This window comes from Lissotriton vulgaris, chromosome 6 (genome assembly GCF_964263255.1).
Source record: "Lissotriton vulgaris chromosome 6, aLisVul1.2, whole genome shotgun sequence".
NCBI classification, from domain to species: Eukaryota; Metazoa; Chordata; class Amphibia; order Caudata; family Salamandridae; genus Lissotriton; species Lissotriton vulgaris.
The window spans coordinates 205,491,205-205,507,659 of NC_141694.1; the positions used below are offsets into that span (position 1 = coordinate 205,491,205).

The 16,455-nt window shown below is 43.7% G+C and overlaps 1 protein-coding gene across 1 annotated transcript in view; it reads right to left on the reverse strand.

Moving 5' to 3' along the window:
• LOC147707026 (uncharacterized) overlaps positions 1 to 16,455 on the reverse strand; it is a 686,292-nt gene that overhangs the window by 395,234 nt on the left and 274,603 nt on the right. The window contains exon 9 of the mRNA XM_086925617.1: positions 8,527 to 8,733. Within this exon, the coding sequence (XP_086781743.1) occupies positions 8,527 to 8,733 (207 nt within the window). The remainder of the gene's footprint in view (positions 1 to 8,526; positions 8,734 to 16,455) is intronic.

A 16,455-nucleotide genomic window follows, 5' to 3' on the forward strand; every position in this document is an offset into this window, starting at 1 on the left:
AGCAATTTGTCAGAAGACACTGCCTGACATTTCAACTCTGTCTTTGACCCACCAGCAAATCATGTGCATATGACAAGATAAAGATAATATTTAAAGGCTGCCTAACTTCATATTCACCTGAACTCCAGCATGGTTATTTTTGCCTAACATGTATTTGCCAACATTCAAATACTAAGGAGCCTATTCAATCCTTTTTCCCAGCATACTATGAATTAACTTCTGTGAGGTACTCAGCATTGTTATCTCATTATGAAGTTCTGTGGTTATACTGAATAAGCGCCTACCTATGTCAAGTCAAGTCAAACCACTTTATTCGATTATTTAAAATCATGAAAGTATGCTATACATATACAAAAACGTTAAAAATATCTGTTAAAATGTATTATACAAGGTAAAAACGCAGTACAAATTAATTAAAAAAACATTCACAATCATTTCTATGTTTATGCAATTGATTGGGATACATTGTCTTTATATTAAGAGGATTGTATTTCTTGTTCAGCTTTCTGTCTAACCCTCTTATTTCTAACAGACGCGGCAAGAAAGCTGGCGACACAAAACATAGTTACCGGGGATTCCAACAGTTGTAAAAACAATAAAGCCGGTTTACACTGGATAAAAGTCATCTTTTTCAGTAATGGAAGAATAAACCTTTTCCTGGCATCATGGTACAAGGACAAAAGATCATAAAGTGCATGGTGTCTTGCAGGGAAAAATCATCACATTTGCACGGAGCGGCATCTTCAGGTCTACTCCAACCCTCCAAATCCCAGAGAACTGTATATATTTGGTTAAACCGAAATTTTGTCAATAGCCATCTATGGAAAGGATTTGTCACTATGGGCAAGTAAGGTGACATTGCTAATGACCTAGTAACCAAAACATGGCCCCTAACCGATGGTTTACATAGTTCTACTCCTTCCCGCTCTGCCTCCCTTAACTTGATGAAGTTAATTTTTACCCACTCTAGGTCAGCCTTGCAGAGAGATTCTGGATTGAAAAAGATCTCAGGTCGCCCCATATACATAGCTAACATTTTTATATAAGACAACCACTGGATTTCCTTCATATTGTCAAGGTTGATACAGTCCTTTAAGATCATATGATTTAGCGAAAGGTTCGGATTCAACCAAATTTTGATCCAAAGCAGCATAGGGGCTATTTTAATTATATCTGCTATGTAACCTATCCCCAATTCAAGATGGACAGAGTGGGTAGCTGTAGATTGCGGAAGGCCTAGGAGGGACCGTAGAAATGTATTTTCTTCTGTTTGGATGGGGTCGGGTTTGGTAAATCCCCATATTGATGCCCCATACCTTGCGATAGAAATGGTCTTGGCTTTATAGATTGTCAAGATTCTCTCATAGGGTTTCCCCCCCAACCTTTTAGCAAAGCCTAACACTGCAGCTGAAGAACTTCTCACCGAATTTACCTTTATTTAGAGCTGAGGGGACCATGAACCCTTATCGTCAAAAACTACTCTCAGGTAGGTAAATACCTTCACTCTGGTGATTTCTTCACTGCTACAGTAAAAGGTCTTAACTTTATTTTTTGAGATACCCAGTGACATAACATGAGATTTGCCGTTGTTTACCACCAGATCCAGGCTTTTCATAAAATCCCCAAATGAGTCCAGCAATCTTTGCAGGCCCAGCGGGGTCCTTGCTAAAAGAACAGCGTTGTCCGCATATAGGAGCACCGGAACCGGTGTACCTCCCATGCGTGGGATGTCAGGCGTCGCTGTTAACAGATTTACCTCCAGCGAGTTTACATACAGCGTAAACAACATGGGGGCCAAGATGCATCCCTGACGCACCCCTCTACCGGACTTAAAACTTGACGTGCATTTCCCCTCATTCGTCATCCTAATTGAGGCATTTAGGTTCTTGTGCAACTCGGACAGAAAATACACAAGAGGCCGATCAAGGCCCAGCTCCAGGAGCATTGTCCACAGCCTTGACCTATTGGCTAGATCAAAGGCTGTGGACAAGTCCATAAAGCCCAGATAAATAGAGCCCGTAGCCGCCTTAGTGTATTTAGCTATAGTTAAGTGTAGGTTCAGACATTTGTCATCCGTGCTCCTCCCCGCTCTAAAGCCATACTGGGCATCTGACAGTATGTTATTGTCAGAGGCCCACCCTGTTATCCTTGCTAGAATAACCTTCCCCAGGATTTTTATAGAGGAATCTAGAAAGGATATAGGCCTATAGCATCTAAGGTCCCCCCTTTGGCCCTTCTTAAACACCGGAATTATTGTTGATCGAGACCAAGATTTAGGGAATACTACACAGGCCGAGGTGTTAAAGACATTAGTCAAGATATTTGCCCAGTACAACTGGTTAGCCTTGTACATATCTGAGGGTACCCCGTCTGGTCTTGGTGCCTTTCGCCCTGCAGAGCCTTCAATTGCTTTAACAACTTCCGCCAATTGAAACCTTACTGGCATGACAGGAGGTTCTGAGGCTGGGGCCACAAAAGTTTCTAGCTCTAGATGACTACCATAAATTTGTTCAAAGTGGCTCAACCAATCCTCCTCTGCTATATTTACTTCTAAAACATTGTTTTGAGTATTCGAAAACAGGGGAGTATTAATAATAGACCAGAATTACAAAATATATTGGCAGAAAGTGGTTTGCTTTACAGTATAAGTGTTTAAAACAACTGTCAACCACACCAAATGTTCATTTGGGGAATCCGCTTGCTGCGAGTTATAGCAGTTCACTAGAATTAATTTAGTGTTATTTGTGAGTTTTAGTTCCAGGATAAGAAAATAGTTGGAAGCACAATCTACCCTGTTAACTTTCCCCCTTACATTCACAGATACCAATAGCACATGTTCCCCTCTATCTCTCCCGGCTGACGATCTTAATGCAGGGACAAAATACGAGGTGAAACCATCCATCCAAAAGTCACAGTCCTTATCCCAAGTTTCTTGGAGAGCCACAATATCATGTTGTTTAACAAAGTTTAACCAGTTGGTATCCTCTCTCTTGGAACGCATGCCAGCGACGTTCCAACTTATCATCTTAACCGTTTCCCCCTCGGCATTACACAGCAGGGTTACAGTGGGTAGCGAGAGGAATCAAAGTGGGGTGATCCGGTACCCGGGGAACCAAGACTGGGGGAGACTCTTCCCCTGTTCCCTCACCAGCCTCTCGTCAATCGCACAACTCTAAACCAGAGAGTACATTGAATCTGTTATGTATGGGAATGTTAGGCCCATAGTTAAAATAGTTCTCTCCACCGGGTCCCTGAAGTGAACCCAGCGTCTGAGCCATAACATGAGTATAAGGTCAACTTTTTCCACTTGGCATGGCTGTGTCCTGGGGTGCAGGCATTCTGGGGGGAAGTTTTTGCGGAACTTGATCAGATCCTAGGGGAACCCCTGCCCCGCACTCCTGCCCTCGCGCTTATCGGCTATTCTAAGCCTGTAGCCCCGGGACTGCGTCGCCTGGTGGACATGGCGCTGCTGTTGGCAAGACGGGTGGTTGCGGCCTGCTGGATGCGAGGGCCCCTCCCCACAAAATCTAGATGGATGAGGGATCTACAGTACTGCTGCACCCAGACAGAACTGTACAGCGACCTGCTCCCGCCCAGAAGTAGGCCCAAGAACTTCTGGGATCTTTACAAAGAGCATTTACAGAAAGGAGAGGAGGACAGCTCTGACACCACAGAGGCGGTGGAACTGCAAGATAGAATAGAGGAGCTCGGTTCTGACAATGTTCACTGTGATACAGAAGAGGGAAGGGATGGGAATGTTCCTGGTTAAGTGGGGATAGCTATGAGAACCCGGGGCTGAGATAGTGGGGGGCTGCTGAGGGAGGATTGTTCTTTGTGGGGGGATGGGCACGGGACACAGGGTAGGTACACACGGGGGCTTGTTAGTTGGGACAGGGTAGGCAGACACACAGACACACTCTAGAGGGTGGGGTGGGAGTTTGGCGGGAACTGTTTATTTTCTTGTTCTCGCCTCGATGTTAGATCGTTTTATTGCGCTTGCAAAAGTTGATTGCCAGTTGACACACCACACGAGCCCGTAGCTTGCGATATGACCTCATAAATGACACAGTTATACTATTAATGCATTACCTCGCCGCCGGGCCTCCGGGATGCCGGCACAAAGGCTGTGTACGAATTGATAATTGGCTGCCTACGTGAAGTTGGAACTGTATGTGGGGGTACACTATGCTTGTGTGATACATTTGGTGATGTCAATGGCTTTGCTATCAATAAAGATCTTTTTAATAAAAAAAAACAAAAAAAAAACCAGGAGTATAAGGTCTCATTCTCGCACTATGTGGGGGCACTCTTGTGAGATGATTATAAAAAAAAAGAAGAGGACGCACACAAATACTGTTGGCATCGTATGTCATGGAGGCTGCCCTTAACAGAACTGTAGCCACATGTTGTGGGTGTCTGAAGTTTACAATTATACAGTCCCCTTTACACGTCTTTTTGGAGGACCCAATCCAATTTGCCCTTCTTGTGGTTATGATGTCAGGGGCAAAATTTGTAGGGAAACCGCACCTCCTGTTCAACCACGACACCGTTTTATTTTTAAGGGAGTCATGCGATTCCTCAGGTGTCTGAGCTGATTGCATATCTTGGGGAGGAACATTGGTTAAAACAACTACGTAGGGGCTGCACTCCAGGGTAAGGTTTATAAATTTACTTCTCCTTGCCAGATTATTGCTAGATGTACAATCAGGCCCTGTTGTTGATCGTGTAACTACACTCACTGCAGTGGTAGGGGCCGTTATAACTGGGTCAATGTTGTCTGTATGCTGGGTAGCTTGCTGCTGATTTTCCCCTCTAACTACCTGCTCTGGCCCTCCTATGCCCTTCTCAACCTGTTTAATACTGTCAGCCATTGATAAGTGTTTAGATAGCAACCCTCCTAACCTCTTTACTTCGGCAGTGACACTGTCGAGTTTACGCACTAGGGGTTGGACATACTGTTCCAATTTAGCTTCAAACTTGGCTCCCAGAGAGCAAAGTAGTTGGAAATATTGGTCTGGACTTAATGTGCTATTAACCACATTGCTTTCATCCTGTACTTTAGTGGACTCATCTGTGTTGTTCTGTGCTAGTAAGGGGGTATCTATCCTTCTTTTTGAATCCTTCCCCCCTTTTGTTTTGTTGTTTCCTGCAATTTCTGACCGGTCTAGTGGTAGGCAATACATCATCATTGTCCTCGCTTGCTATGTTTATGTCTACAACTGGAGGCTAGGGTGTGAACCTGGGCTACGACCGTGGATACCACTGTGAGATCCATTTCAGGGGTAGCAGTCTCTTGAGAGTTCTCCAAGGGGATCGGGGGAATTTGGGTAGTGTTGGGAGGGCTACCCCTTCCCAGAGAGGCCCTCCTATCATTATTGATTTTATTTACCATCTTCACCAGGTAATTATCAATAGGGCCTACCCCGATGTGAATTTCTCCTTTGAACCACTTGGCATGGTTTATCCTATTGCCTAGATTAATGATACTGGGGTGAAAATAAAACCAAATATGTGTCCGATATAGTACAAACTAATTAGATTACAATATATCAGGACGACACTTTACCGGATATAAATGACCTTAAACTCCGAGGGTCCAGACACAATTTTGGCCAGGGTATATGGCCCAGCCCTGCCTCTTCCTCTCTATGACTATCCCGCCCTTGTCCCGGGCTTCTCCCGGGCGGCTCCCGCGATGCGGGGAGTAGCGCTGGTCTTTATGCGCCACCTGGCGCGAAATTGCGTGCACGGCTTCCGGCCGCTGAGGGTGCTGGGAATTGAAGTCCCACCAGTTCAGCTCTCCTCTCTACCGCGGCGGCACTCAGATGACAGGGAGTGCGGCGGCGGGAGGCTGGCTGCAGCGTAGGTCCTGCGAAGTCCTTTGGCAGTCTGGGTCTACTGGTGAGGGAGCGGCAACACCCCCGAGGTTTTTGACAATCTCCCTACCTATGTCATTATCATATGAAGTCTCTTTATTTATTTATTAACCCTCTTGTTTTCTCAAATATGCTTGAAAATGCACCAATTGCCCACTCTTTTTGCAAATTTTTCTCGGGGGGAGAACCCCCCGAGCCCCTTATGACAGTATGGCTCGGTCGCTGCGCACGCTGGCCCGCACTCATTATGAACTTTACGCCTCACCACTTGAAAATGTCACCAGCTGCCACTGGTGCCTGGCCCTGACTTGGTCCACAGGTTCTATTGCTAATTTTGCACAAATACTAGGATGTTGGATTCCGGGAATTATTTTAAAGTTATACAATTCAATTTGGTGCTCTAAGGTGTTATATGGAAGCGAGGTTTTGGGATTTGTTAAGGCTAATAACCTGCAAAGGGAAGAGAATAAATATCTCTGGCATTTATTAAAAGTCCCTCATAGTGCCCCGGCATTTAGTGTCCATGAAGAAATGGGGCTCAAATTCATCTCCGACCTGGTGGCAGTTAAACCCCTACTGTGTTGGGTGAAGGTTTGGTCAAACGCAGAGGCGGGTTTGACTAGGATGGTAATCCAGGATTGTCTCTCCTTAGATTAAGCGCTACAAATTCCCTGGATAGAATACGTCAGGGATTCTTTTCCTAAACTAGGGCGTATAGACCTGTTCACCAAACCCAATAGAAAAGGAACCCAGGATAAGGCAGTTACCAAAGACTTGTACTTTAGTACGCCATGGCGCAACGTGAAGCCAGAGAAGTTTCTAAACATACTGTGGGAGAACACATGCTAGTCAAATCAACACAGAGTATAGAACCTTACCTAACACTAATAACCAGTGCACTTGATAGACTTTTAATGACTCATTTTAGATTGAATCTTATTCATCATTTACTGGGAGTACCTGCAGGTTTTATTAAGAATTCCTAAGAGAGTGTAACCTGTGGCTGCGACAATTGGTCTCCACAGGATACCCTACATCTAGTTCTACTTTGCCCGTATTACATCCATCCCAGAACTTTTTTCCTGAAGGGCCTTTTAAGAAGAGTCAGATTTAGGCAGGCTTATGTAGCCTTGTTGTTTTTAAAATTATCAAAAGGCACACAATTGATGGACGGAATGCAGAACAATTCAAAACATTCACCCCCAGTCAAGAGATCTGGGTTAAATCCATCATTCTTTTACTTACCATACCACCCAACTTTACACCTGGCCATATGCAAATCAGTCTTGACACTATGCCTCATGGGAAGAGTCCTGCCCGAACTGTAAAGCCAGGTCTTCCCTGGACCGGAAACAAGCATCCTAGGACTGATTTCGGGGTTTCACCCCTCTTCTGCAAGGATAACTTGACTCCAGTGGCACAGTGAGCCCGGGACCGACATCTGGGCATACCCAGCGCACTTAGGGCGGGGAAGCAAATTTTAAAATTGTCATCAGATGTTTTTACACTCTTCTGTAAAGAGGGGGGTCTGAAGTTTATAGGCATTCCTGTCATGTCCCACCACTACGTGTTGGTCTACTGTTAGGGAAGATTATCTCCCAGCTTTTTTTTTTACAATTGTTAACTTGTATTAAACTCGGAAGGAATGACCCTGATATCAGGTTATATAGGAGGGAGAATTATAGCAAATATAACCGGTCTCAATTATGTATGTGGTAACCCTTTTTAAAGATTGTTTTCGTGATGCTGGTACTTGTCATAAATAATGTATCTTTTATGGTAATATTTTTATATGCAGAATAAAGATTATTATTATTATAATTGTTATTAGTCAGTTACATTGTTTCTGTGTCTCTTTAGAAATTCTATTGCCATCTACTCTTCAACTAATTGGTCCATCGACCAAGTAGATGAAAAGTTGATTAAGATTATTCAGATTATCCAAATATACAATATTTAAGATTTAACTTGAATAGTGAGAGTAAAAATTGAGGCAAAGTTAACAAAATTGACCCCAGCGCATCATGGATATGGGTGAACTAGTATGGGCCAAAGTATGTGATTTATTGAATTTTTATCCCTGATCGATTTATTGGGTTCGCCCTGGATCACCACCATAGAAGGAAGGTGTTTTCAACAGCTTTAGTCATGATGTCCGTGTGGCTTTTCACAGGCTGGCCTATGTCTACCACTGTGGATTAGTCACCCTCACTATCTGTAAAGTAGGGCAGTAGGGTGGTCATGGCTCTCCTGCGTGTTGATGTCGAAGTGCAGGGTGTGGGTGATGTTGGTGTGTTAGGGTATAGCTGGGCGGCAGTCTCTGCAACCCCATCAGATGTCCCCGGTTGTACCTCCACTGCCCCAGTCTTTTCCAAGATGCCTCAGTCAAAGTTTGAAGACAGAAGATGTGGAGTGTGAGGTAGTCTGCTGTCCCACAGTAACTTTGGGTTCAGAAACCCACAGAAATGTTAACTTGTGGCAAAAGAACATTAGTTAGTGTCTGCAATGCAAGCCTTCTGAATAGAATATCAAATCTTAAAATTCAAGCTCAGGTGTTCATTCAACACATTGGTTTGTATTTCAGAAAACCTATACTACCACTGTAGTAAATTACGAAAAGATAAGGAATAAAAATCTAATTTCCACTTACCAAGAATGCTTAGCCCTCCAGAAGATATACATCCACAAGAAAGATGTGATATATCCACGTTTGTGCACCACTGATGCACTGTGGCCAAGTTTCCATCACATAGGGCGTACCTGCCGCTTTCCAATGGTGTGTTTATTAAGGAAACACTAACATTTCGTGATGCCACATAAATGACAGTTGTATCATTCAGTGAGCAACTGTATTCACCTGCATGAGAAAATATGCACTTTGTGACTGTGTAATTACATCATATAAAACAGAAATTGCCTTAGTTTCTAGATAACCATATGTTATTCAGTGTATCCTTTCGCATCATTTACAGTTAGCCTTGATGTCAATTGTTCCCATCCTTACGAAGAGCTGGAAGCTCTGAATCTTTTGATGATTACACTATTATACTTCAAAATGCAGCATGACATTTGAAAAACTATGGGGCACATGCATCAATCCTTTTCCCATTCGCAAACAGGGCGATTCTTATGCTTGTAGGTTTTGGCACTCGCACATTAGGTAATCGCAATTTTAAGCGATTACCTAAATTGTGAAAGCATTTAGGGAATTACAATTTGCGATTCTCTAATGCCGATGCAAGTAGCCTTTCCTAATGCGAACTGTGCATTTAGGAAACGCTAATTATCATCAACTCCAAGTTGATGGTAAAATGTGCATGCTTTGAAAATTGCATAAAAATCCATTTATCAAAGTGCCATGCAGTGCACACATGCCCCTAGGGCATGAGGGTGCTTTACATGTGCACATTTACCTTTTTTGTGGGGTGCTTCGGTCGGGCCTTAGGCCCTCGGGGACCCTTGGATTTGCAATAGCCATTTGCAATTACCAATTTGGTAATCACATTTATCGAATGCAATACCAGTCATATCTATGGGTCTGCTGGCCCAAAGGAATTAAGACAGTCACATTACCTAATAGCGATTCGCAATTTCCAAATCGCTATTAGGTAATGTTAAGGAATCACACTTTTTTTTGGGAGATTCCTACATGCATAGCATTTTGAGATTCCCAAATAACGAATTGGTAAAATTCAGCCTAGAACATTTGTCAAATAGTAATACTCAAAAGCCTTCAGTCACAAACATGTTTTCTTATTTTTTTTAAAATAAAATACAAAATCATTTATTTTCAATTGAAAACATATACACAGAAAAGACCTTTCACACATTCACACTGACTCGTAAACGTTTAAGAAGGTTCCTGCCTTCAACAGATTCTAAACAGCAATTAAGGGGTCTATTAGGTGGACGATCGGAAGATCAGCCCGACCGCCATGATAGCGGGAAAAGACCACCCACAAGGACCGCGGCATAACCGCTGGACCCATTAGCATGCTCCACAGTCGAAATCCGACTGCGGCAGTACGATCGCAGGCATTAACATTGCGGCGGTTGCTGCTGCCAGCAGCACCGCCCTGATGTGAAAAGGAGCATGTCATGCATATCACTGCACTGAATGGCAGGCACTGCACAGTGCCTGCCACCTGGGACAGGGACATGTACCATAGGACCCCCCCCCCCCAGGGCACCCACACCCCCCAACCCATTGGGGTCCTGCAATGGGCCACCAGAGACATTCTCCGCATGCCTTTCCATGGCGGTCCCACCGCCGCAGAAAGGCTGGCTACCGCCGACATTATAATCAAGCCGGCAGAGCTTGGCCCTGCACCGGCACCATAGTAGCGGCTCAGTTTACCTTCTGTACACTTAGAGGAGTGGGAATAGTAAATTATTTCCACCCGCTATCGAATACTTTTTACTGTTGCACTCACTGGAGTGGGGATAGTAATTTTTACCCCCATCTATCCAACAATTTCCCTACTGTTGCACTCGTTGGAGTGGGAATAGTAATTTTTACCCACCCGCTATCCAACACTTTCCCTACTGCTGCACTCACTGGAGTGGGAATAGTACTTTTTACTTGCCCTCTATCCAAAACTTTCCCTACTGTTGCAATTACTAGAGTGGGAATGGACATTTTTACCCCTCTGCTATCCAACAATTTTCCTACTGTTACACTCGTTGGAGTGGGAATAGTAATTTTTATCCATCGCTATCCAACACTTTCCCTACTGTTACACTCTTTGAAATGGGAATATACATTTTTACCTCCCCGCTATCCAACATTTTCCCTACTGTTGCACTCACTGGGGTGGGAATAGTTATTTTTACCCACCGGCTATCCAACACTTCCCCTACTGTTGCACTCCCAGGAGTAGGAATAGTACATTTTACCACTCTGCTATCCAACACTTTCCCTACTGTTACACTCCGTGGAGTGGGAATAGTGAATTATTCCCTTCTGCTATCCAACACTTTCCCTACTGTTGCACTAACTGGAGTGGGAATAGTAATGTTTACCCATCGCTATCCAACACTTTCCCTACTGTTGCATTTGCTGGAGTGTGAATAGTAATTTTTACCATACGCTATAGAACACTTTCCCTACTGATGCACTCACTGGAGTGGAAATAGTAATGTTTACCCTCCCGCTATCCAACACTTTCCCTACTGTTACACTCCGTGGAGTGGGAATAGTGAATTATTCCCTTCTGCTATCCAACACTTTCCCTACTGTTGCACTTGCTGGAGTGGGAATAGTAAATTAATCCCCTCTGCTATCCAACACTTTCCCTACTTTTGCACTCTCTGGAGTGGGAATAGTGATAGTAAATGTATCCCCTACGCTAGACAGCATTTTTCCTACTGTTATAGTTAATGTAGTGTGAAATATTCTTTTACAAATAAATATTAATTATCGATATTCTTGTAGGTCCATCGATATTCCGTCAGTGATCCATTGTAAGGATCGGGTGAGCCGGCCACATGCCAGTATCTATTCACCCACAACTATTTTGCTATTCTCACATTCTGTGAACAACCTAGTCAATTGGCCAAGGAAAGCAGATTTATCCATGTTTGATGCATGCACTGATTCCAGAATTAGTACCTGTTTCACTATTTTTAGTTCCAGAAAAGCATATTTGTCACCTGCATCCATCCAGGATTGTAAGACCTATGGGTTAAGATGACATCCCCATATTTTCTGTGGGGGGCTGGGTAGGAAGGAGAGTCAGGGGTCAGTGTCATTATGGGCAGTGTGCAGCTGCTGCCCACTACTCTCCTGACTCTTTCTCATTTCAGTTTATCTATTTTGGTAGGGGGTAGAAGAAGCTCCTGCAGGAGAGGTGCAACAGTCCTGTGATATAAGAGATGCATTTGAATTTCTATTCTCTTAACAAAACTGGACTTTCCTTTCATGTTTATTGATACAACATGGAGAGAGACATCTTTTGGGATTGGAGAGGGAGCCCCAGTGGTGGAGCTATGCCTGAGAATGAAGAGAATGGTCAGTTCATCCGCAACTGCGACCAGTCACAGCAGTGATGGGGGGACCACAGACACAACAGTGCCTTACCAGGTAACCTATGGTATGTGATTATTCATTTGCTCAAGTGGGGAATCTGGAGCATGTGGGAGTTAGTGAACTGGTCCGGTGTGTGTAAACTGTCAAACTCTCTTTTGGAGAGAGGTTGTGGCCTAACGGCTAGGGCGGTCGACCTCATAGCTGGGGAACTGGATTCGAGTCTCCGCAGGGGTGCTCAACACCCTGTAATTCTGGGCAGATCACTTATTCTTCTCGTGCCTAACAAAAATTCATGTGTCCACCTGTAACGCAACTGGTGCTCATGGTAAGGGCTTTGATACCTTTGGGTCTAGTTCATGCCCTCTGGTATCCCGTTGAGGCATATATTATGTTGGCTGGGTCGGTTTTCCAAGTCCAGGGCTTTTCTCTGTAGTCAAAGGTTGTCAGTTCCCTAGGCCGGTTGTGATTTGTACCTTCTGTCTAAGCCGTCCATCCTTTTATCCATAGAATTGAGGCACTGGTGTATACAAGAGAGTTCAGTCAGAGCATAGGGATTTTACGTCAGTTGCCAAACACGTGATAGTGATATTAAAGGTGGACATTTTGGAGCTCATATTTGTAAGATATTGGTGACTTCTTTGAGGACTATAGCCAGTGTCAGTGTGGATTCTATCACTACATCCAGCTTCACAGTCACTTGTACAGCTCCTCTTGAGAGGGTTTTGACAAAGGATAGCTGTTGAGTTGCCTTGGAGAGAAGGGTACCTGGGAAAGAGAGATAACTCACGGATGCCTTACTCTGTACTAGCTCTGAATCCAGTCTCTAAAGGCTTTAGTTTAGGGCAGCTATGATAATACCAGTAGGGTAACTCAACCGGGTACTCTTGGGGCGATTAACTTGGTGTAGATATCTTAAAGCCTGACTGGCCACTGTGTATGAGGAACCTGTTTTGCGACGGGTAGAAGGTGAAGGCCTTCCCAGTCGCAGGGATTCCGTTCTCATACAGAACTGTGTATAGAGACTTGGAACCTCAGTGAATTAGGGTGTACCAAAACTCATCTCAGTACCCCAAATCCCCTACCAGACTAGCTACAGTGTCTCATTTGTTATCCCAATGCTTAGACAAACCAGAACATGGACTTAGTATACCTCAGGTAACGTGGAATACATGAAAACTTTTCGTTATACAATCATTTCAATCCAGAACAAGGAGTAAATGAGGACGCGTGCACATTTGAAATGTTTATTTACTAATGCAGTGTTCTCAAACGCAGTATCTTAGCTAATACAAGCAAATATATTATAAGAAACAAAGTAATCAGAATAGTCACTAGTCCATAGAATGTAAAAGGTGAAAGCATGGTGAAATGCTAAAACGAATAGGGTTCAGTAACACCAAATTCTCACCCTCCCTAGCTAGTATATTATATTATATATAAGAAGGTCTCTTAGGTAGGGCAGTTGTCAAATACGGAGCAAATTGGTGCTCATGACAAGTGTGAGCAGACTCCCTGGAGTGGGTCAACAGCCAGCAACTGATGTATTCCTTAGGAACTTGATGCCTGGTATGGTCAGCACTCATAACCAGGTATGGGCATTGTTTCCAATCAGCATGTTCTCTCATGGAATAGAGTACAAGCTTTATGGTTGTAGCAGGTCCAGGAAGGGTGTTGCTTGGCTGGAAGGGCCACTCACTGGGTGTAAGTTGAGTTCTAAGGACTAACTGTCCGGCCGCAAATTGCATGGAGGTAAGAGTGCGATGTTGACACACGGCCTCTTTGGGATCCACGAGGCAGTAACATAAGTGGCACCACAGGCTGCTTCACAATAGCCCTCTGCTTTGGCCTTCCCACTCGCCAAAGAGATGCTCAAGCGGTAGGTCTTGGGAGATAAGTGTCCTCTCTTCCACAGGAGTGGACTGAGGGACAGCTCTCAGGTGTACAGCACTCTATGGACTCCCAGTCGGCTGTAAGAGTTTGACGGTACTAGGGCTGGTTAAGCACTGGACAGATCTGGGTCAGGATTAAGTAGAAGCAGGCAGAATAGAGGTAGGGTAGAAACCTAGGAAACCCGGTCAAGATTGCCACTGAGGAGCTGAAAAGGGCCTGTGTTATTTTGACACTAAGGGTGATGCTGATGCAGTAACAGTCACTTCCCGGCCCAAGCCACGCCTCCAGGCAGATGTTACTTACTTCAGTGGCCCGTATTCAGTCCGCCGGTCTCTCACGATCGCTGGCTGAAAGGTGAGGGGGAGGAGGGGCCCGTTTGAGCATGTGGACCGGTGTCTCTGTGCAAAAACCTCTGGAGTGGCCCACTCCTCAGTGTTCCAGAGTGCAGGCAGTATCTCAACCTCCATTCCCCCTGTAGCTCTGCTCTTGCAGGCTCCTTAATCTGTTTTGGAAGACCCCAGGTTTACAGAGCTCCACTAGTATGTCACTATCTTAGACCGTGGCAAGACTCCACCTTAAAGGTAAATTCTTAAAGTTAGAGTCATTTACAGAAAGGAACTACAGAAAGGGGACTACTTTCATGGACACAATATTGTACTGGAGAATACAAAAAGAATTGCAAGAGCACTTCCCAACTCTCCCTGATATACCACCTACTTTCATGACCCACACCTTGACCATTACCTCCTCCACTCCCTGTGGCTTAATCTCAAGTTCATATAATGTTACTGTAGATACTGTTTGTGGAGAAGTTTTACCACCCAGAGGTAATTGGGATCAATATTTGAACATCACACTAACAGAAGAGATGCAGACTTTCTGCTGTCTGCAAAATAAGAAAGCATCCTTAAACAGTAGTCATGACTCCTTGATTTCCAATTTATAAACCACATACTCTGCACTCATGTCCATTTGAAGGCATGGGGAATTTTGGAAGATGCTAAATGTCAATGATTCCGCCACTCCACTGCAGATTACTTTCACCTAGCTTGGTATTGGATGAAGGGGGTCTCTTACTGGGAAGTAATATTTAAATCCCTCTCAGAGATGCTCACTATTCCCTCTTTAGGCACTGCTACAGTATGTGAGGGCTATACCCAAACATTCTGGTTGATTTACTGCTTTGGCCATTCTCATGGGAAAAATAAGAATTGAGATATGGGCCCCACTCCTGATCTTCAGGACTGGCTGCACTACCTTGTCAATTGCAACAAATCCATGGACAACTGTGCAGAAAAAAGACCTCTCACATCATATGCAAAGACATATGGTCTCTATTGCAGGCATACTTTCTTACTCGAAATGTATCTTGCACCACACTCAAGTCGGCAATGCTATTGTGGATGTTGCTTGAGAGTGGTCCGAGTATTGTGTTCTCATGATCACTTCATTAGTCAACACTGTCTTCACACTAGCTTGGATGCATTGATATTGGTGCTATTTTGCTCCTGACTGTATACTAGCCAACAATTATTACCTTACTGAAGATAATTTGTTATTTCAATAAAACTTCATAAATAAAGTTTAGTAAATAAATACATTCATTTCTATTAGGTATTGTTTGTGCAGGTGTGAAAAGAGATTTTCTGTGGCATGACTGGCTATCCCTGCTAGTCAGACACCTGCATTTTAAGGTTCTCCCTTCAAGCTAGCGTTGAATGTCTCTACCAAACTCATGAAGGAAACAGATTTAATCTTAACACTGCATGTCATCAATTTAATCCACTCTCTGGTCATTATTCTCAACCTCATCTTCACTACTACTCAGATCTTTGAATGTCAGCACCCATTTCTCGTAGATTGGTTGAAACACGCTGAAATACTTCAGAAACCAACCAATTGACCCCTTCATGTGACATCTTCAAGTGACATCACTGCACCATACTACCTACAACTGACCTTTCATCCAATATCAATGTATGTGTGCAATTAAAAGCACCAACAATTTTGACACTCAGATAAATATGAAATTATGGTATCTAAATCAAAGAGTATATCAGTAATCTGAAAATGTTATGCATAACTAATTGTAAATAAAACCACTGAAATGTGAATGATCTCCACTCTGCACATTAGACACTCTTTTTCTCAGCCCACCATTACAAGAGCATCCAAAGCAATGTTTCAGTATATCAGGCCCAGTTCTTCTCCAATAACTAATTACTGAACAGAGTAAACATCTTCAACCAGTTCCTGCCCACCATATATTAGTCACATTAACCTGGTTTACTACTTGCATGGATATAGTAAAAAATAATCAGAAACAAATGCATACACAGAACTCTATCCAGGCATTTACCTATCAAATCTATTGAAATATTTCCAAATCATTGACATTAGCAGCTGGGTGTCATCAGAATATGCTCTACTGCTCTTGAGTCATCATCAAAAGAAGGGCTTAAGTGTAGAAATGACCCTCCACCCAGGCATCTAGCCCAAATGAATTTTGCATGGGCGAGGTGAGGCATTGAAACCGGGTCCATACCCTGCCTGATGATTCAAATTACTAGTGAAGCACGTCATCAAGCATGATGAAGTTCTAGTGACAGTTTGCATACCTGCCATGGGACTCAAACAGCCTGCATCAAAGCAATTGCCCTG